This window comes from Xenopus tropicalis, chromosome 3 (assembly GCF_000004195.4).
Source record: "Xenopus tropicalis strain Nigerian chromosome 3, UCB_Xtro_10.0, whole genome shotgun sequence".
NCBI lineage: Eukaryota > Metazoa > Chordata > Amphibia > Anura > Pipidae > Xenopus > Xenopus tropicalis.
The window spans coordinates 100,256,692-100,279,202 of NC_030679.2; the positions used below are offsets into that span (position 1 = coordinate 100,256,692).

Below are 22,511 nucleotides of genomic sequence, written 5' to 3' on the forward strand. Positions count from 1 at the left end.
TGTATATCCGTTTTATTTTTTTTATACATGTTTCTCTTGCATCTCACACTCCAGACCAACATTTACAGGTGGCTGCCCCACCACCATGCATAGCTGTATATTAGGAAAATCTGTCAGCAGCTTAGTCTTTGAAGAAGAACACATGGAATCCTCATACTGTGCGGATACTCGGCAAACACTGTAGAATGCAACAAAATTATAGAGGGAATTTTTGTTTATCCTTAAACAAACTGCTTATTTGCTATGCAGCTTGCATTATTTATGTCTGGTTTAAGAGAGAGATTAGCTGGCAACCCCACTCCTGTAACTGATGATTATTTTTACCATTCTGGTCTGGAAACAATGAAGCCAGTTTTAGGAAGAAACAAACAACTGCTGCAATTACTCTCTAAAATTTCTCTGCAGATGCTGCATGGAGGTAGCAAACAATCATGACATAAGGTGGCATGTATGACCAGTGCTACCCTTGACACTTGCCATCTGCCCTCCCCTTTGGTGACTGGCACATATTTAACAACAAGTGTCCGAGGGGGGGGAGAGTTGTAAGCTTTTTTTATATATATATATATATATATATATATATATATATATATATATATATATATATATATAATAGGTGCCCTTTGGCCAACCCAATAAAGCTGCCACCTAGGCACAGCCCACTGGTGCCAGTATATAAATACAGCCCTGGGTATTTTAATTAGCTAGGAAGTATGTATGTTGTAGAGTGCACAGGAATGAAGAGCTGTATGGAGTAGCAGTATATCAACAGATAATTCTTTGGAAAACATGGTTATTCTCATGATCACAAAAAATATTTTTATTCATTTTAATCTCCATTTTACAGTTGAGTAGAGTTCTGTTGTGACATTACTGCTGACATCTTCTGCACACTGTTAGATTTGGTCTTTCTGGGCTATTTTAAACTTGTACATTGAAAGTAACAATAATATATGATTTCTTAAAACAAAACTCAACAAAATAACCGATAATAGAAGTAACTTGCTCTGTGCTTATACTGCAACTGTGGCTGTTCAGGAAGTTGGAGATGGGAAAAATGTTTAATCGCCCTGATCTAAATCATGAAAAAGAATATTGCCTTTTGTAAAGATATAAGATAATTGACAAATAATGTTTGTTACTATAGTCCAAGTGAATTGCAACAAAGCCAGTTAATTCCCCCAATCCAATGCCTTCATAAATTCTTCTTCTGTGAAGGAAAGCATCTTTGCAGACTCAATATGCATCTAAACAAAACACAAACGATCAGTATTGGCTTTGAAAGAAGCATTAATATATTTATAACTAACCCTATAATACACAGAAAAGCAAAATAATTGTTTTGCGAATTGTAACAAAGAGTGTAGTAACATTACTGTAAGCCTGTCTGGAAGGAGATTGGCATTTGGTATTTTATTTGCTATGTTTAGCAGAACATCAAGCTCCTTTACCCTGCAAATTCAGATGTCCTTGTATTCAGTGTAAAGGTGGCCATACACGCACCGATAATATTGTACGAAACCTCGTTTCGTACGATATTCGGTGCGTGTATGGTATGTCGGGCAGTCGACAGATATCGCAGGAAGCTGCTGATATCGGCCGACTCGCCGATCGGACCAGTTGGAAAATTTTGATCGGGCGCCAAAGAAGGTGCCTGACCAAAATCTCCCTTCAGCGCTGAATCGGCAGAAGGAGGTAGAAATCCTATTGTTTCTACCTCCTTACCTGCCGATTCAGCCCTGAATGGTGTGTGGCGGATCTGACGATGTTTCATCACGCCACGTGTATGGCCAGCTTAAGGAACCAGATGATTAAGATCTGCAGTAATCTTTTCATTAACAAAACTAACAAAGTTGCACAATACTACAGTTGGACTGACACTGCTAAACTCACATCCCCAGTCAACTTTATAGCATCACAAGGAAATTGCATATCCATTCTGTTTCCGTGGGATTTATCAGTTTCTTCTTGCAAACAAGGACAAGAAAAAAAATGGCCTGGCTACATCCCATCACAGGCTTTGGAACATGCACTGCAGGGCTTTCTTTTCATTTCGCTTATTCACTTACCTTTTGTCTTTTTAAAATGTCTATTAATTTGAGCTGTTTCTTAAATCCAGCCATCAGCTCTGCTTTCTGCTTCTCCAGCTTCTGGTTTTCAAGTCTTAGTTCCTCAATCTTTTTCCTCTCTTGGTTGGCAGTATCCTAAAGAGAGTAAAATATTAGTAAAACCTGTCAACTGGCTGTCAGTTAGCCTATTAATAATAATTAAGCTGTCCTATTCACTATTTGTATAAGTGTTTCTACATTCTTTCGACATGAGTTGACAACTCAAGATGCTGTTCTGCTTTAAAGTAAGTTATTTTCTGTTGCAATTACAATGGTAGATTTTAGGGTTCTATGCTCCCTTGTTTAGGCAAACATCTTACCAACAATATTGAAAATACTAGGTAAGCACACATAAAGAAAACTAGATATGTACACAGCTGTACAGTGCATGGATAGCAAAAAAGGAATAAGGGCCACACTAAAACATATTTACCAAAGTGTACATTTTCTTCTTGTCAATTTCACCAAATTTCACCTCAATTTGCACACTCATTTGAACACTTTTTAGAGAGAAATGTGGTGATTTTATTCCAGGTGAAAATTCACATACAATTTTAGTGGAGAAAATTTGCTAGAAAATGTATGCCACATATAAATTAAATATTTGGGATATTGGATGGAGGAGGTGACAGATAATGAAATACAAAAGTAACTGCTCTATATTTATATTGGCAACTCCCCAGCCTCAACCTGAATAAATTTCTCTCGCCAATATTCACTGGAGAATTTCAGCTGGAGAACAGAAATTAAATTATACCAGAGAAAAGAGAATTTTCATTAATGTGAAGTTAATTAATCAAAACTTTACTAAACCTAGTAAATCTTTGCAACAAAAATATTGTACATGATTTCAGCCTGTGTAATTATGCTGGCATTCTGGGAAATTTAGCATTGTGGATAATAATACATAGTGAATTGCATGTCTCTAGTACAGAAGACCTCCTGTAAAGACATTAGCCATTAGACTACACTGAAGTCTTCTTGGAATAAAATACAAGCATAGGACCCTTTATCCAGAATGCTCGGGACCAAGGGTATTCAGGATAAGGGGTCTTTCTGTAATTTGGATCTCCATACCTTAAGTCTACTAAAAAATCAATAAACCATTAATTAAACCCAATAGGATTGTTTTGCATCCAGTAAGGATTAATTGTATCTTAGTTGGGGTCAAGTACAAGGTACTGTTTTATTACTACAGAGAAAAAGGAAATCAATTTTAAAATTCTGAATTATTTGATTAAGATGGCGTCTATGGGAGATGGGCTTTCCGTAATTCGGAGCTTTCTGGATAACTGATTTCTAGGGATCCTATACCTGAACTAGAAACCACCAGTAAATATGTAAACCCTTCCCAGTCTGCATGGGTACCACAGGGATATGGCTCAATCTCTTGCTATTAAAGAAATAGTTCTAACCTTATACTTACCTTGCTTCTCTGTACTGAATTACTTATACATTAAATAGAATTAGAAATAAAGAGAAACAACCTTAGTTACTGTAACAAAACCCAAGCTAAGTAGGTTAGTTTTCTGTGCCAATTTCAGCAACACTGTTGACATAAAAAAAAAGCTAAACACCTTTTAACAACTTGTTTGAGATCACTATGTAATAGTATAGGCAATTTTGTGCAACAGGGGCAGTAAGGAAAATTAACATACCTTGTTACTTTGTTTCAGTTTATTAAGCTCCATTTTGTACTTTTCAGCCTCCTCCAGAGCCCTGTTCAAACGAACCTCAGTGGCACTCTGACTGGATGCAGACTGCTTCTGTATTCGCTTGAAATTCTCCACTTCCTGGATAAAAGAGAGAAAGTGGTTCTAGGAAACTGCAGCAAGTAGAAAAATGCAGATTCCTCAATAAAAGATACTCTTTGCATCTCTGAGGCACATGGATTTATGAAAAAGGGCAACGATTCTAGGAGTACTGCAAAAACTTCTTTAGGTGTGATTCCTAACAGTGGGTACATTTTGACCTTGGCAGTAACCTATAGCAACCAATCAATAATAAGCATTGTACATTCAATTGCAAGAAGGATAATGATAGTAAAAATGTGATGGTTGCCATAAGTTAGTGCTCAAGTACACATTTGTCCAATGTTAGAAAATGAGCCCTAAATAAAAAAAAAAAGTAATATATTAGTAGGAGTCACTTGTAGCGTCACCACAACTAAACTGCAAGTAGATGAAGACATGGCATTATGGGTTGTCAGATACAGATGGCCTTTTAGGTAGCACTTTTTTGACTTGTCAGTTAAATCATATTCCCTCCTCAGGCTGAAGGACAGTATCCACCCAGTACCTATACGTGAGCAGCAAGAGTCTACCATCAGGTTCTATCTGGGACACGCTGCTTTACTGCTGGAGTTCACAGCTCTGCTTTTCCTCCCAGACAGGTATCAGGTATCACTTTAAAGTCCATATAGCCAAAAAAAAAAAAATCTTTTTACTAGGGTAGCCCCATCCACAGCACCTATCAAAATCCTGATGTGTACCAGATGCAGCAAGCGTCTCCCATCAGATTACAAGGATCCCTTGGCTCTAGCTGCAAACCCTCAGACCCGATCTTGGATCTCCCAGCTCCTGCTCCATCTCCAATGGACCACCCTGACTCTGACCAAGAAAACGAGGACACTCCTAAACCCTTGTCCAAGGTGATCAACTCTCTTATTACGTCTGTATTCAAGACTTTTCATCTGCAAAAAACCGAGACCCTATCAGACTCTTCTAAGGCCCTGTTCAAGCACCACAGGAAATAGTCTCCAGTGTTTCCCACTCACTCTCAACTTGACACAGTGGGACAAACTAGTGCCGGAGGAGGCGTTATATTTCTTTTATGGTTGTGTCCTGCCTCCTAGCGGTAGCAGCTATACCCCACTGTTCCTTTGTCACGCAAATGATTGAAGAGAAAGAGATTTAACAGTGAGTAACACAAAAATTCTGGTAGGGCAATGAGACTGTCAAGACGGATAATTGTAGTGCTAAACACACAAGACAATATTTGTTAAAGGAAAAGTAACACTAAAAATTTTAAGTTAAAAACTGTATTCTACCCTGCCCCAATAATTGCCCTATCCTGAAAACCATTTAGTATTTTGAATGTTTTATTAGAAAATACCTGTTAAAACTTGGCTTCCGGTTATTTGATAAAAGGCGATACAGCGATGCAGGGGAAGCATCCACTATGCGGCGATTGATTGATCGATCCTAGCCTTCCTTCTGTATAGGAAGGAGTCAGGCTAGGATAGATCAATCAATCATTGCATAGTGGATGCTTCCCCTGCATCGCCGTATCGCCTTTTTTTAAATGACCGGAAGCCAAGTTTTAACAGGTATTTTCTAATAAAGCATTCAAAATACTAAATGGTTTGCAGGATAGGGCAATTATTGGGGCAGGGTAGAATACAGTTTTTACTTTAAAATTTTTAGTGTTACTTTTCCTTTAACAATGAATAAAGACTAAGGCAGAAGCTACAAAAACCAATAAGGTGTTATTTATAATTACAGATGCAAGAAAGTTACGTTTTTCCATAGGACAATATATTTAGCCCTGTGCAAGGGTTAACCGAACAACACTTGGAAAGTAAACAACTTGCCAGAGCATTATATTATGGCAGGGGTGGGCAAACTTTTTGGCTCACGGGCCACATTTACTTACCCCCGGGCCAGGGCGGGCAGGGCCAGCGTTACACCCCCTTCGTCTTTTTAATTCCGGCCCGCCAATGACACCAAGTCTCGCGTGATGAGACTTGGCGCCGTTGGCGGGCCAGATTAAAAAGGCCAAGGGGCCGGATGTGGCCCGCGGGCCGTAGTTTGCCAACCCCTGTATTATGGGCACTCTGAGGCTTCATCAAAGTGAATGCTAATAAAGTAATATCTTGGATTTCATGGTATCTTTTGTCTAAGCTTTTATTTATATTAATTGGTTCCAGTTAGATATGACAGATGTCTGGTATTTCAACCTGCTGCAACTTAGGTCTGACCTGAGAAGAAAAAAAGCTATAAATTTCACAAGACAGAATTACAATGAAACTGCATGTCATCTTTCTAAACATTACCATTTTCTGGTGCTGGAATTAGACACAACCTTTCTAAATTCAACCAGCAGAGTGAACAAAGCCTAGGAACCATTAAGAGTGGAAATGGAAAATCCAATGTACCTTCTCTAATGAAGAGAGCTGATGCTGTAAACCATCACTTTTTTTATTTGCCTCTTCAGATAAAGCTTTATACTTCTCAGCCTGAGTCTGCTGTATGTTGGCAGATCTCTGTAGCCGTGCACGATCCTCCTCCACTTCTTTTAGTCTTGATGTTAGATTGTGATTTTCATCATCCTATCATCCCAAACAAACATAGATATAAAAATACTTCTCACCTTGGAAACATTTTCACACTAGTTTAACTGTTCACCTATCATTAAGCTGGTTACTTTCAGAAGTTATACAGCTATAGAACCCGTTATCCAGAATGCTTGGGACTCGTGGTTTCCAGATAACAGGTCTTTCTTTAATCTGGGTCTCTATACCTAAATTCTAGAAAATTGTTTAACCATTTTATAAACCCAATAGGATTGTTTTGCCTCCAATAAGGATTCATTATATCTTAGTTGGGATCAAGTACAAGGTACTGTTTTATTATTACAGAAAAAAAAGGAAATAATTTAAAATTATTTGATTAAAATGGAGTCTATGAGAGATGGCCTTCCCGTAATTCATTCAGAACTTTCTGGATAATGGGTTTCCAGATAACGATCCCTATACCTGTACCTGTATGTATATATACATGTACTAGACATAAGGGAGAATTGATGAATTGACTGAGAAAAAAACAATTTGCACACATTGATAAAATTATTACTGTAAAACTTATTTCAAATATGAACTTGTTTGCTTAGCAGATTCAAAGAGAAACTTATGCCTCTATGTTTTAGAAAAGATTTATCTGTGCTTTAATTTAGATCAATGCCAAGATTCAAGATTTGTGGGTTTTTTATTGCTTTTCATGCTATATATTATAATGATCATATTTAAAGTAAACAACTTGACAGTAAAGAAAGGTGTTATAATAAATATGCAAATGGTTTCAAATAAAAGGGAAAATTAAATAGATGACTAACTTCTCCTCTGGGGGTAAACATTCCGAATCTAGACATTCCATCATATAATTTAAATTATAGCCTGATACTACTGGTACAGGTGGATTTCTGTAGGCAGAAAAACACATAAAGAGTTTCTAGCCTGAAAGAAAATAAAACTTATACAATGAGCCTTACCTACCCACCCGTGTGATATAACACCTGTAGTAGTTTAAGAAAGCTAAGAGACCCTTCTGCTTCATGAAATTTGCTTTACTGGCTTGATGCTGGTTTGTATAGGAACTGTTTAAATTTACATTTAAGGAAGAGTCTGATGGTTTGGCCAGTCTATTCAAGGAGAATGGAAATTAAAAGTCACTGGGGGGTTTCAAATCTTAGGCACCCCCCAGTGATTGTAATCACTTACATTTTACCCCAGGTTGGTGCTCCGGTTATAGGAAAAGTTTGGCTTTTCGTTCTACTGCGCATGAGCAAATGGCGTTAAGACAGCAGAAGGAAGAAGATCACTCCCTCACAGCTACCCTGGGCTGGTGTGGTTTTCTCCTAACAGGAAGACCAGCCCGGGGCAATTTCAATCACTGGGGTGGTGCCTAACATTTGAAACCCCCAGTAATTTTTATCTTTCCTTCTCCTTTAAAATATATAGCATAGTTTAAATGCAATGCCCATAGGTTTTATATTGTCCTTCATGTTACCTTAAGGTGACAAGCATGTAAAAAAAAAAAAGCTGTTACCTTCTTATTGCATTCATGAGTAATGCTATCCAGCTCTTCTTGCATGACTCGCAGCTTTGCTTTCATAAATCTTATCTGTGCTTCTGTAAAGTTCAAGCATTCATCCAAATGTGTTGATTCGCAATGAGACAAAACTTATTAGGATACTACCATGTAACAATCCAAACATGAAATTTATGATTATATGAAAAATATGTTGCTTTGTGTTCAAAGCTTGTCATTTTATAGATGGTAAGACATATTTACATATGTCTTACCATCTATAAAATTACAAGCACCCTCTCCCTGAACAGAGACCTAGAAGCAACAGTCAGTGTTTCTATTAGCTCATTTTTCATTTATGTATGCTAAACTGGCACAGTGACCACAATTATGTTACAAACGGTGTCACCATCACAATAGCCATAATTTATGCCAAGTTTGGGACATCGTGACATCATGATCCCCTCAGTACAATAAAATGAGCAACTACTTCTAAAACAATTTGTTACAAAACTGATTCCTCGCTTATTATGGATCCCCTGAGAATAAACAAATTTAAAAAAAATTGTGGATACATAGTAATGGATAATCAGGTGAAAAATATTTTTGAGCATCTATTTTATAGAAAACTCTGGGAAAACTGCTCATATGGGCTGTATTTCAGCCCAGTGCCTCCCTAGGCACCAGCAAACACCTCAGCCCTCGATCAGTGCATGCACAAAAAGACCTGCTGGCACTGTACTTGTGCCAATCACAGATATTCAGACACCCCACCACCACCAGCAGCCCCACAGCCAGATTTAGCCGGCAAGTATCTGACAGGGGAGAATTTTTTTTACGCTGCTGCCCTATTCATAGGTGCTCAAGTGTGCATATGGTAAGTACAGCCATGGCAATGGGCCTTAAAAAGTAATTGGCATTCATACCTGCTCCAATTTCATTATTCATTCCTGGAATTATATCATCCTCAGGGTTCTCAGGAAGTTGCCCTTTCTCCAGATCACATTCAATCTTACTAATAGTTTTTGCAAGAGAGAAATCTGTTATGTCAATTGGGATTGCAACATTGTCAGCTGCTTGTGTGTCTGTAGTTCTTGGTCTAGCCCTAAAAATAAAACATTGCAATGATGATAATTACACATAAGCTTAAATGTTTAAACCTCTAAGTGCATTGGAAATTTCAACAGCAGGGTATAAAATAAATGCAGACCCTTAATTGGGCATCAGATCTCAAGGTTATGTATATCAATTTTATAGTCCAACAACTACAAAAATTACCTTACTCTCTGTATCTTCACATTTTATTTCTATGTGCTTTTGCACACCCACTAAACTTAACTATAGCTGCAAGTGCTCAGTGTTGCAAGATAGCAGCTCCCAGTAAATCAGAAGTGCACTCAATAGTAAGAAATCCAAGTCAGGCTTGGGACTCCTCCAGTTACATGGGAGTAGGAGAAACAATAGGTGGTCTAAAAAGCAGTTCTAATGTGTAGCAATGGCTCTTTCTGAAAGCTCAGGATCAGGCACAACGCACAGAGATGGCGCCTACATGCAGGCCCGGATTTGTGGCGAGGACACAAAGGCCCGGGCCTAGGGCGGCACAAACACAAGGGCGGCACAAACACAAGGGCGGCATGTCGCCCCGTCGCAGGCAAATTTTAAAATTTTGCTCCCATGCGGAGCAATGGGGACCTCTCCCCACTGCTACGCATGGGAGTTCTAAGTTTGGCGCTTGCGCATGCACATTAGCGTTCACGCGCAGGGCGATTTTTTTTTAAGCGATTTTTTAAAAACTTCACAAATTTTGATAAAAACCTATAATTTTAGGAAAGCATTGTGACTTGATAGTTTGGAGTAGACAGACAGTGTATTCTGTATTCCCCAAAATCTGTTCTTTCCAGAAATGTGTAATTTTCTGGGATAAACCTTCTGTTAGTGGAAGTTTTGGCCTTGAAATCTAAAGTATGCAGCTTTCTGAAGCAGTGCTTTGGAAATTTGGTAGTGTACTGCTGGGAGTTTTTGACCTATACAAGTGAGAAATCTCCATAAAACTACCGTATATACTCGAGTATAAGCCGAGTATATGTGCTGAAAAAGTCACCCTCGGCTTATACTCGAGTATATTGATTTGAAATGTCCGGCATCCGCCCCCCTCCCCCCGTCAGACTGTACCTGCAGACTGTACCGCGCTTACTGATCAGCAGCGCCAACGTTGATTTGCAGGTCCATAGAGAATTGATAGCGGCACTCGTTCGTCCGGCCATCCTGGGGGGGGGGGTGCGCACACTTCACTCCTCGCGCGCACCCCCCCTGGATCATTCAGTAGTGCCTGTCAGAGAGCTCAAGTGGGTGCAGGGTGCAAAGGAGACCAGTACTTCCATAGTTCAGGTAGGAAGGATAGGGCTGCCTCTCCATCTTAAAAGATTCCAGATAAAAAACAATTTGCCAGATTTTGCTGTCAGCCTTTTTCGTTCGTCCGGCCATCCGGGGGGGGGGGGGTTGCGTGCACACTTCACTCCTCTGTCAGTGCGCACGATACACGCGCACCCCCCCATGGATGGGCGGACGAATGAACGAGTGCCGCTATCTATTCTCTATGGACCTGAAAATCAACGTTGGTGCTGCTGATCAGTAAGCGCGGTACAGTCTGACGGGGGGGACAGATGCTAAGTGCAGCACTCGTTTTTTGAGATACAAATATATAATGTATGAGGGAGGTCTGACAGAACGTCACTCTATAAAAAGGCTGACAGCAAAATCTGGGAAAGATTTTTTATCTGGAATCTTTTAAGATGTTATATATTAATAACATCCTATATTAGATTTTTATCTGGAACCTTTTAGGATGTAATATATTAATAAGATCCTATAACACAATAGTGAAAGTGTTGCTCTGAATTAGGGGGGGGTGGACGAGTGCCACTATCTATTCGCTAGGAACTGCAAATCAACGTTGGAGCTGCTGATCAGTAAGCTGCGCTAAAGAAAGTGTTGCTTCAAATCTAAGCAGGTATCATTATTAACTTCCTATTCTTATTTTGTTTCATTCTAAACCAAAACCATATTCTAACATACACCACAGTAAAACTCATTTTTTAAGCTAGTACAGGGCCCCCAACAGCCCAGGAGTTTGAGTTTATATTCTGGCTTTCATTAAAGCCATATTTTCTAATGAGGTCATGTTGTTCTCTTGTAGCTTTATGTACATGCAATGAGGCTGCAAGTAAGCCATTGGGAGAAACATTCGAATAACATTGCAGCAGGGCTGTTCAATGTTAACATGATCATTTATCACTTTTTTTCTTTCTTTCCTTTTTTTGATAACTTGACACATGGAGACTGCTCCATTGGGAAAGTTAATAAAATCCTCCACAAATCTTTATGAAACATTCAATAAAACCTGGCATATGGCAACGGATGTGTCTGGCATCCGTTGCGCGCGAAACCCTAGGCTTATACTTTCAGGAGACATGGGATTTTCCAAATCAGTTGTATTTTTGTGCATAAAATAATTTTTGTTTCTGGTATGTGTGTTTATAGTATGAAAAATATGATTTTTTTAAAAATTTTTAGACTTTTAGAGACCTATATCTTGTTACAAAATTGGAATTACACCAAAATTCTACCATATTTTGAAAGCTTAGTTTGTCCTGAAAAAAACAATATATTGTTTTCCAGGGTAAACTAAAAGTCCCCCCGAGGAAAGGCCCCTAAAGTGAAACAGTGCAAAATGTTTTAAAACTGTCTGGCAGTAGAAGTTCCACTTTGGTCCAAAACAGCTGGCAGTGAAAGGGTTAATATCTCTATGGATTTGTCTAATGGAAATACTTGTGATCATAACAAAGCTACTTGACCCAAACTGGACTACAGACTGCCATGATCCCACCAAAACAGGCATTGGTGCCCTCAGCAGAGCAATCAAAATGGCAAGTTTGTCATGATTTTAAGTCTTGCATAAGCAGCTACTGTTTCTACCACAGGCAGGAAACAATCTCCATATCATTATAACAGGCCTCCAATTGGATTTATAAGATTACGAGTAGCCATCAGGAAATTGTAGTCCATGGGTCACGACATGTAGTCACTGGAGCGTGGCTAGCTGAACAAAACTATAAATGGCACTTTACACAGCTGGTGTGGCAAAGAAGTACTGAAAATCTATGTCAGCGTGCCTTAACAAATCAAAAGATGCTTACTTTACAATGGTCATTAATCCCATGAAATATTCAATTTAAAAAAAAATCATGTTAAAAAATAAATGACATTGCTACCTGGAAATGGACTTCTTCCCTTTATTTGCAGAAGGAGGCCTGCTCAGAACTGATGACTTTGTATCAAGTTTGCTATGGTTCTGTAATGTCAAGTAACCACCAAATATGCAAAAGAAAAAAATTACAAAAATATTACAAGTTTATACACAAGTAGCTTTTCCAACGGTTTGTTGCAATGACTTATGTCTGCACATGGATAAAACTCTTTCCAGTATATTTGCGGGTTCTTTTCAAGCCATCATTGCTTACCACAGTTAAACAGTCTAACCAAATATACTTGAACTTCGATTTTAGCACCTGATCTATGGCAAATGAGTCGTTTTAACTACTGTTGTGCCACTGTCACTGTTTCTTACTACAATTAATAGGAAAAGATCTGTCTATGGCAGATACTGGTGGTAACAGATAGTATTTTTAAGAAATTTTTAAAAGCAGAAACAGGTGGTAACAGGCATGCACTGCCTATAGTGTTATTGTCTATAGTGTTATTAAAGGTTCTCTCTAATTTGCATGTTGCTTTCTTCTGTTTCCAAACTTGTGCTCCTTCCTAATCTCCATAATCATATGGGTGCTTTTCTTTATTTATTTAATGTAACAGGAAAAAAAAAACTTACTGAATTACCTTGACATGTGAAAGTGTTAAAGTTGGCACCTCTGGAGAAAGCAACTTTCTAGAGTTCCAAAAGAAAAAAAAGGTATAAATATAATGTATACTGTATAATTCATGCTTTGTATAGGTTGTCATCTCTGCAAGGATTTAAATTGTACCAGTCTATCCCTGGCTGAGACCAAGTAGTCAAATGTGGGGATGTCTCTTTTCCACTGCTCAAGGAGTCTGGGTAGCTTACAATCATTCGGCCTGGATCAGGTGGGCATAGAAGGTAAAAAGTGGCTTGGATATTGGGCTTGTACTGCATGACTCAGCTGGAGGTAGCGAAAAAACATTGTATTGGGGAGCGTGTGAGCACATATCAAATCAAAGCTCTTTATACCCAAATCTTGGATGATATCCTAAGCATATTTAATATTTAGGGAGCCCACGGTTGTGGATCTGGTATTGTTAGAAGGTGTGGTAATTTAGAAGTGTACCAGAGGGGGTGTAGCATGAGCAATGACTCGAAGTTTAAGGCTGTGTTCCACATCCAGACTGTTTCATGCATGACTAGGGTAGCTTTGTTTGTGTAGGGGCAACCTCAATATAGCTTATTTTTGAGTTCCTTTGAACTTGTAGGCTGGTTGCTGGATTGTCTGAAGCTGGAGAGGGCCCACCACCATACTGTGGTTAATTTAACTGCTAGGTAACAGAGGAACGTTTGGGAATCCAGACCCCCCAGGTCTGTGTACAATTGTAGTTTCATTGCGCTGATAGGTTGTCTTTTCGTGTCGGCTTTCTTTTGTTAAAGACTCTTACAGGTCACACTGTCATGTTAAGGGCTTTGGCACATGCTTGCACAGTTTAGCCAAAGCATCCTGGATCTATATATAGTTATAAGCTCTAATCCTTCTCATAAAAATCATCTAGATAAAAATACATAATTCCTAACTTACCTTAGGTTTACATCATCATCATCTTCATCAAACAGCAGAACCTGAGTTAGTGCTGGTTTTGACAAAAGTTCTTGTTGTTCCCGCTGTATTCAGGGATGAAATAAATTAATGTTTAAACAAAAAAAAAATAAAAATACACACATACAATTACAATATAATTTCTCTTATTTCACTGTAATTATTTTTAAGAGACAGAGGGTCATTTGGAGAACATATGCATTCACATGTGTGTAAATAATATATACCCAATTTAAGTGTATAGCCTTAATGTACACATGTCACAACTCCATAGAAACACGCATACAAATAGATTGTTGGCTGTAAAAGTAGGGAATATGAATGCCTGAAAATTATGCAAAAGATCAGTAGATGTAGAAGCTCCAAAGAAAGAAGGCTTTAATAATCATTATAAGGGAACATTCATTTACCCAAACGAAGTGAGCAAAGTGCAATCTGCATTTTTTCCCCCACAATGCACTGTTTTTTCCAAAAATGCACACGTCATACTGCCGCAATGCGGATATTGAATTGGATGCAACTTGCGCTGCTATTGGCACAACTGTTTTGATTTGTCAAAATTGTGTGTGCACTTTAAAGCAAAAACCAAATATTTTCAAAGTCCTTCTAGCATCATTACCAGTGTTTGCTCCCATCAATTTCGGTGTACGAGAGATGTCTGCACCCAATTCTTTAGAAGAAAGTATGCTGCCTCTATTGATGCAGGGCATAGAGGGAAACTCTGAAGCTACTGCCTGGTTCCCCTATGTCAGTGATCCCCAACTAGTGGCTTGGGGACAACATGTTGCTCAAAGGAACGGTTGGGGACCCCTGCCCTATGTCAATAGGCACAGCAGCACTTGATTTGGGACAGAAGGCAGAGAGGACCAAGCAGTGCAGAGCACAACTATATGGAATTGCGAAGGTTATATCTGAAGCATATACTTTTAATGAAAGTTGTTTTAGGCGCAACTCACTGGGCAAAAAAAGACATAAAAGACCCCTTAGTGTTGTTGAACCTACAGGGAAGGAACCTAAAGAGATTCTGTGCATTTTTAAAACTGTATTATTTGGATCACCTTTTTCCACAGTTTAACAATTATGGCCCACTGACATGGGCATTTTTCATGCATTGCCAAAAAAAAGAGAAAGCATTCCTGAGCAATATTTGCTTAATGGGCAACAGTTTTATACATTCAGCAAATTGGAAAATTTGGGCCAGCTGACCCAGGTGACATTGAAAACTTAATATACACACTTTTGCTGAAGAAAGTAAATTTGCTCTCTCTATATTAGCCTTACATCCATCCCCATGCCCATTATGTGTTGGAGGTAAGTGTATATATAAGGGATATATATGCAACACCTTAGGGGTGGGCAGCCCTGTCCTCATTGCCTTAAATATGGCATGCTATAAGAATAGGGCCATCTGAATGATGTACAAGTTAGGAGACAGAATGGGGCAGTGTAATAGTTATAGGGGTAGCTGCAGGTCTCTGTACTCTGAAAGACATTATTTTGCACTTTGAACACCGTCTTTCTGGTCGCAAATGACCCCTCTTAAGTTTTAGCCTTCTGTCGCTCATCAAGGCCACCAGAGCAATAAAGATATGTGTCCCCAAAAGACCCCCAGACCCCCCCACCCCACTTTCTTCTGCTAATTCATGGCACATGATGTTGTCAGTCAACCTGATCCTAAGAGACCAACCCACAATATACAGTATATATACACAATAAAATATTCAAGGCCAATTAGTAATTAATTCATATTCTAATAACATTTTACTGATTTTAATCGGTTCTAGATTAGTTCCCTGACATTTGATGGGACTGTGTTTTTTAAAAGAAATGAAGGAATACACATACGAGAATACAATAAAAATGAAATACACTTTAGACCTTCCTGGCAGAACAGTTTACTTACCATCACCTCTTCTGCTTCACGAACTAATTCAGCTGTTTTTGCTTCCAGTTCTGCATTTAACCGTCTGCAGTTTAAGTAAAAATTGCTTGTTACTTTATTATTAAAGCCCTGTCTTATAGCAATCTTGTTAGGACAAGGAGGATATGAAAATAAAGTCTGGCAAGAAATTTAGGAGTACACTATTTTACCAAAAGTAAATGGACTGACAATCTATTCCAAATCCAAGGGAAGTTGGGTATTCATATGATGCTGTAACAACATTTACTCTAATGGGAAGGTTTTTCACTAAATGCTGCAGCGTTGCTTTACTTCAGCCACAAGAGAACTAGTAAGGTCGGGCAACTTATGTTGTGTGATCTGACCTGGCTGCAATTTTGTAAAAAGCTTTAACTTTAGCAAAGAGTTTGTACAAGTTTAGTAAAAAGACAGATGTATCTATTTTGAATTCACCAGTATGTACACTTTCCAAAAATATATGGTTTCCTGGAGGTCAACTTAAAAGCTGTTAATATGCATGAAATACAGGCACTGTGTTTTGTTTGCAGTAGCCAAGGTCAGCCATGAAAATACCTGTGCACTATATTCATTTTGGGGTCTCTACATGCCAAATGTTTTGGTAATCCTATGCCTATTTGGCATCAAACTGTTCAAAGGACCCCAGTATTTATATTTATATTTTGTCTTTGTACATAAAACAGCAGCAACTTTTTAGATTCCTTTACCGTCAAAGAGGCATTCTTTACCTGTCTTTCAAATCATGTAATTTACTTACTTGTACTCTTCTTCTTTAGCTAACAGGCTGTCTTTGGTGGTTTTCTTGGGTGTCATAGGTAAAGGCTGACCATTAGCACATTTTGTTTTCTTTGCCTATTAAAAAGAAAACATAGTAAATCAAATTCCACAGTTAAATTAAAGAATCACACATATATGTTACAACATCTAACCTAAATTTTGTAGTCACAGGTCTCACTTTAGCAAATCTAGTAAGCACCTATACATATCCAATCTGTAACATCCCAGTTAGTCACTTTAAGTAACATAATTATAAACAGTACCCAGTTTTCCACCTTGTTAGGCACCGGTTCTTGGGCTGGTGCTCCTGTTAGGAGAAAATGTATCGGCCCATGAATTAACTACCTAGGTGCTGTGCTGGCATCTCCTTACCTTAGATCTTCATTCCTTTGGCGTCTGGCTTTCGGTGCATGTACAGTAGAGTAGATCTCAGCCGGTATATTCTACTGCGCATGCCCAAACAGGGATTTGCTCAAGGGATGCCTGGAATGCTGGTAGGAAGTTAATTATAATGCAGGCACAGCGCTGAGACTGTTTCTTCAATAGGCCCGTGCAGTTTTCTCCTAACAGGAGAATCAGCCTAGGGGAAAATCTTTTTCACAGGGCGTGCTTAATATTTTGGCACCTCCCAATGAAATAGACTTTACATATCCTTTAAGGCCAATAGCCCATGTTCTGCTTTATATCTGTTCTATATAGATTATACTTTTTTCACAGGGACTAAGTATACTTGCAAGGTTAAAACTCCCAAATGGTTGCCCTTTTTATTGGCCATAACTGGGAACATGCCACTGTATCTGGGGAAAAATGGGAGCTATACCATGTAGCTGGCCACTGCTCCTGTATGAACTACAGCAAAAAAAGTGCCCATATGAGCTCCTAATGTATAACGACTGTTAAATGACAAGTAAATAATAGGAAATGGGAAAAAATAACAATCATCTCTTGTTGTCTTGCATATTCAGTAATTTGCTTGGTTATCTCCATGGATGCAACAGTATCTTCCTCTAGCTTCTTCTGCTGGCTACAACTATTATTATAGTTTGGATCCAACACACAACATCTCTCTGATTTGGTTACTCTATAATTTTATTAAGAATTGTAAAAAATAATATACTTGTTGCCTCAGTGTAACAGTATGACCCACCATAACATAGTAAATCATATAGAAATATTACTCACCAATGTGCTCTCCAACTTTGACTGTTTTGATTTGCTGCTGAAAAAATACAGAAAAAAACTATTAAAATTATACTGTTTTGTTTAAAGCGATTATTTAAACAGTTTAGTGGACATTTAAAGGAGACATATCCTATAAAAATTATGAATGTACCAGTGAATTATACACCTCTAAATATAGAAGGATTGTGCTTAAAAAAGTTGTGTTTCAGATTTATTGAGAAATTCCACCAAAACCCCACTAGTCCCGCCCATCTGTTCCACTTCCTGCTGGCTGAATTCTCTGGATGTGCAGGGAAGCCGACGGCCCTCAGTACACTGCACTGTAGGATAGGAACCAATCAGCAGTTGGCTGACCTGATAGGAAACTGAAGCCTGTCTTGGCTTGTGTGAGTGCAGGGCTGTGATTGGCTCTCCCCCTCATACTGCGCTTCTAGCAGGGACTGTTAGGACACGCCCACTCTTCATTTCAAACACGACAGAGAGGTGATAGGATCTATAAGGAGCTCCAATAAAGGGGCCATTTTTACAGATAGGATTACCGTAATATTTAGTCCTAAGTGAAACCAGCACCATATATTATTCATAATTGCCTACAAAATTAGAGTTTTTACCATTAATCCAATATATCTCCTTTAAAAAAACTCCAACCACAAACTATAGTTTAAAACTTTAATTAAAAAATCCCTTCATACAAAACATACAGTATTTGTACTATCACATACATAAAACAGATTAGGAATTATGCTTGTTTGTAGTAAGTAGCAATACTTCAGTTGTATATAGCTCAGCCATTACATTAGGCAGGCAGTCTGGAAACTTAAAGTTTTCACTTGGCATACCTAGCAATGAGTTTAGACTTCATATAGGGTCAGATTTATTATTTCACCTAAATATCAGGTATATCAAATTTAACATCTCATACCTGTATACTATAATATTACAATGTAATATTGTTAGAATTATCACTATTACTACTGTTTGCAGTAGGATAACATGTTAGGCTGAGAAATCACAAACTATAAAGAAAAAATAATAAAACCTAAAAAAAAAATCTGCTTCAGTTTAGTGCATTTTTATAGCTGTATTACAGCCTAGCACTACTGAGACGGGACTGGACCTTTGAACTCTAGTCTAAATTCTCCAGCAGAATCCTGCATTGAAATTTATTTACATTTTTAAAAAATGTAAATAAAGTTTGTTTATATTTCATTTGTTTATATTTCATTTAGAAATGTCAAATGGGTCTTGCCATATTCTTCATTTCCCAGGGTGCCACAGCCATGTGACCTGTGCTCTGATAAACTTCAGTCACACTTTCAGCAGAACATGGGAAGGGAGCAAGCTAGCAGTTCCCAGTAGATATCAGGATAACACTCAACAGTAAGAAATCCAAGTCTGGCTTGGGACTCCTCCAGTTACATGGTAAGAGAAACAATAGGTTACCTGAAAGAAGTTTTATTGTGTAGTGCTGGCTCTTTCTGAAAGCTCAGACTCAGGCACAATGCACTGAGATGGATGCCTACACACCAAGGACAGCTGCAAGGGGTCCTTGGGTATAGTGTGAAGATGGAGGTACGATTCGCAGAGCAAAAGTCCCTTGGCCCAATGGTGTTTTTGTTTTTGTATCTTTTTTACAGAAAAGGAGCACTGACCCAAGGTTAAAAAGGAAGGGGTTATATACTCTTGGAGGAGGTAAACACCTTTGCCAGGGGTAATGGCATGAAGCGGGCATATGATTTGAGAGGGCTGTGACTGGGCCAATATTTGTCCAAATTCACAATACTAAAATCCGGACAGGCAGTTTTAAACAGGAGATACCTCAGAAACAGAGGTTCAAAACTGGACAGGTGGAAACCATAGGCACCCCCAGTACATATCAATTTCTTTGACCTACAAGACAATACCAGAGCACCTTGCTTTTACGCTTAAATTCCGCTAATAACATTTTAAAAATGAATGGGTGCCCCTTGTTCTTTCAGGTCCCAGTTTACAGAAGTATTTTGTGGAAAGGTATGCTTTAATATGGAGCTTCCAGCAAAGAAACTCAAGGCATTCTAAAGGGGGGGTTCATTATTCTCTCCTAATAACATTAACAGATATTTATGCCCAGGCACTGAAGATGCTAAGTCTATTTGTGAGCGGCTAAATGAGTTCAGCAGCCTTATATCACTGGGAACATCGCCTGTCACATATGGCAGCCTCAAGCCATAGATCTGAGGTGAGGCATAGCAGTGCCTTAGTCATACACTAAAACGTGAGTCAGAATTAAAAAATATTTTATTGTATTTCTAGGCATATACAGTTACTCCTTAGCCGCCCTCTGTGCTCTGCTGCCTTCCATTCCCTGTTACACATGTGCACAAGCCCAGCTTCACCCCTCACTCCCCTCACACCGCCACTTCCCTTTCCCAGTCACAAAAACTCCTTATTTCCTGTCTCCCCCCCCCCCTCACCATGGAAACGAACGGCAACAAGCTACACGCGTCACGATACAGAACTAAAGCAGAGCCTTAATATTCCCATACGCGCTCTGGCACATGTTGCACATACCTACATGTAAACACACCCATGAATCAAATCCAAGCAAGTCATGTATCTTGCCTTGCAATGAAAGGTCTCGGGCAGTGCATTTTCCTAGGAATAAAGCGAATGATAGGCGGAATGGGGGTGGTTGTTGTCACTTACCAGGTGGGGTTCTTGTTCTTCTGTGGCAGTGCGTTGGCCTCTGTCCCTTGCAGCCCTGGGGTAGAAGGAAGCAGCTGAGAAGGCTGTCCCGAGCGCTGTTTTCTAAGGGCTTGTTCCCCGGCCATGATTGCTGATACTGAGGTCGATCCTGTTAAACAAGGTAACCAATACTCATGTGTATGGTTGTGTGAGAGAGGCGGGAATGGGCGTAAAGAAGGCGGGGATGGGGTAGAGATGTGGAGGATGGGAAACGAACGCAAACTATCGCTTCCTTGAGACCCTCATAGACAGAAAGACAGCTCCATCTTACACCCAACAGCGCTCAGTGACTTGCCAGCACCTAGTCCTTCTGCAGCCGGCTAGGTGTTCGCTGGAGAAGAACGCCACCAAAGCCACGCAGGCGCACTTCGCATCACAACATCTCTGAGAGACAGCGCTTGATACACAGCTGGAGCGCCAACTTTGTCACATATAACTTATTCTGAGAAATATTAACTATATGTTCACAAGCTGAAAGAAAGAGACAGATAACGGCTGTCCATTCATTGCAAACTGTGGGAAGCCACATTTGTCACATTATCACGCCACACTGACAAAATGCCACAAACAGTTTATATACTGTGAGGCAAGGTGAGCAGTGCTGCTGTAGAGCCTGCCCCACAACCAGTTACATCAGGGCTGCCCTCAGAAATCATAGGGCCCCATACAACAATATTATCAGCCCCCCCAGAGGCCTAATGGTTAAAAACCAGAACATACAGTGATGGCCAGGGGCACTGTAACCAACAAGGGAGAGATGTGACAACAGCAGTGCTAATGGTTATGGCACAAGAGGAGACTGGGACATCTCTTCGCTATGTGGGTGACAAATCACATTTTTCAGCAATCATTCTGAATTGTCATAAGTAAGGTGTTTTACATGCTGCAATGTGAATGCTAGAGAAGGGAGTGGTATTTTCAGAAGATCTGTCGCTCGCATGTAGTGCAAGTTTTCCACAGGCAACAAATCTCGTCAGCCAATGTGTAAAGACACATGGAGCTACTAGTAGTAGCTACTAATACTTTATATAGTACACATAAAGTTTATTTTGTTTCACTAGCACAATATCATAGGAATCATTTCTTAGTGTGATATGTAAGGAATCAGCTTTGTGACCCAGCAATGGGAATAGAACCAGTTTTGTTTTAACTACCGTATATACTCGAGTATAAGCCGATCCGAATATAAGCCGAGGTACCTAATTTTACCTAATAAAACTGGAAAAACTTATTGACTCGAGTATAAGCCTAGGGTGGGAAATGCAACCGCTACTGCTAAGTTTCAATAATCAAATAAATAACAGATAAATAAATAGATAACTTTAGGGAAAGAAAAATGCTACAGCAGCAGACAAAAGCAAGTTTAGGAATGCTAAGGAAGCTGCCATACTAATTATCAAGTACTTGGACCCCAGTGTACAAGTCCCACCACAGTACTACAATAGTAGTTACAAGCGCAAAATAATACTTGATGCTGGACTTAATACAAATTTAATTTTTGTAAATAACAAGTTATTGTACCAATTACTTACTCTGGCTCGTGTGCCGTTTACCAAGCCTTGGGGTAATGCAAATGTGAATGATATCACATACTGTAGTTATGGGTAATACTTTCTTGCCCCAGGTACTGCCTTGCAAAGCCCTCTCCTTCTGCATCTTCTGCTCTGTCATCCTAATCACTTTCAAGGGTAACATCTCCATTTGCAGTCAATAAGTAGAGCAATACAATACATTTTAATTGTATATTTATTTTATATTCCTTGTTTTTTGCATTGGCAAGGTATTTATGTTTTGGAGCTGAGGTTTAGTAAGAAAGCTTTAGCCTTTATCTACACCCTGTACTCACAAAAGTTTTTTGAGACCTAATGCACTCTTAAATTACCTTGGTACCACTATCTGTATACAGCAAGACTTACCCATGGTGGGCCCTGGAGAGAATTGAAATGCCGGTGTGAATAATAAAATGCCTAAATAATATTTATTTACTTGTGTCCGTCCTTTGTCCTCCCTCCCTCCACTTGTGTCCCTCCTGCCGAAGCAGGATCTGAGGATGCAGGGTGCGGTGTGTGTCCGTGCACCGAAGCTGGTTTCCAGAATGCAAGGCGCCGTGTGCGCTTGTCACTTGTCGATTGTCAAATACTACACGCCGATATAGTAT

At 39.2% G+C, this 22,511-nt stretch overlaps 1 protein-coding gene across 3 annotated transcripts; it reads right to left on the reverse strand.

Annotated features, from left to right (window-relative positions):
• tex9 (testis expressed 9) lies at positions 1 to 20,733 on the reverse strand. Of its 3 annotated transcripts, none has more exons than XM_004912702.4 (13): positions 20,315 to 20,733; positions 17,630 to 17,663; positions 16,428 to 16,522; positions 15,656 to 15,719; positions 13,735 to 13,817; positions 12,809 to 12,857; positions 12,187 to 12,266; positions 8,842 to 9,020; positions 7,934 to 8,016; positions 6,265 to 6,438; positions 3,767 to 3,901; positions 2,070 to 2,204; positions 1 to 1,247 (listed from the first exon to the last, which is right to left on the reverse strand). In XM_004912702.4, exons 1-13 carry the CDS (start codon positions 20,437 to 20,439, stop codon positions 1,173 to 1,175), a joined length of 1,311 nt encoding a protein of 436 aa, XP_004912759.2. In that variant the 5' UTR covers positions 20,440 to 20,733; the 3' UTR covers positions 1 to 1,172. The 3 variants fall into 3 exon arrangements, with proteins under 3 accessions (XP_004912759.2, XP_002940302.3, XP_031755032.1); XM_002940256.5 differs by having other exon boundaries at positions 17,630 to 17,666; XM_031899172.1 differs by lacking the exons at positions 17,630 to 17,663; positions 20,315 to 20,733 and adding an exon at positions 16,820 to 16,912.
• Positions 20,734 to 22,511: the final 1,778 nt, after the last annotated feature.

Excerpts from the sequence above, each read along its gene's own strand:
- tex9 (XM_002940256.5), bottom strand. The coding sequence starts at position 20,439 with ATGGCCGGGGAACAAGCCCTTAGAAAACAGCGCTCGGGACAGCCTTCT. Across the intron at positions 16,523-17,629 it reads CAAAGTTGGAGAGCACATTG|GCAAAGAAAACAAAATGTGC; the intron begins GTGAGTAATATT and ends TCTTTTTAATAG. Across the intron at positions 8,017-8,841 it reads GAATAATGAAATTGGAGCAG|AAGCACAGATAAGATTTATG; the intron begins GTATGAATGCCA and ends TGAACTTTACAG.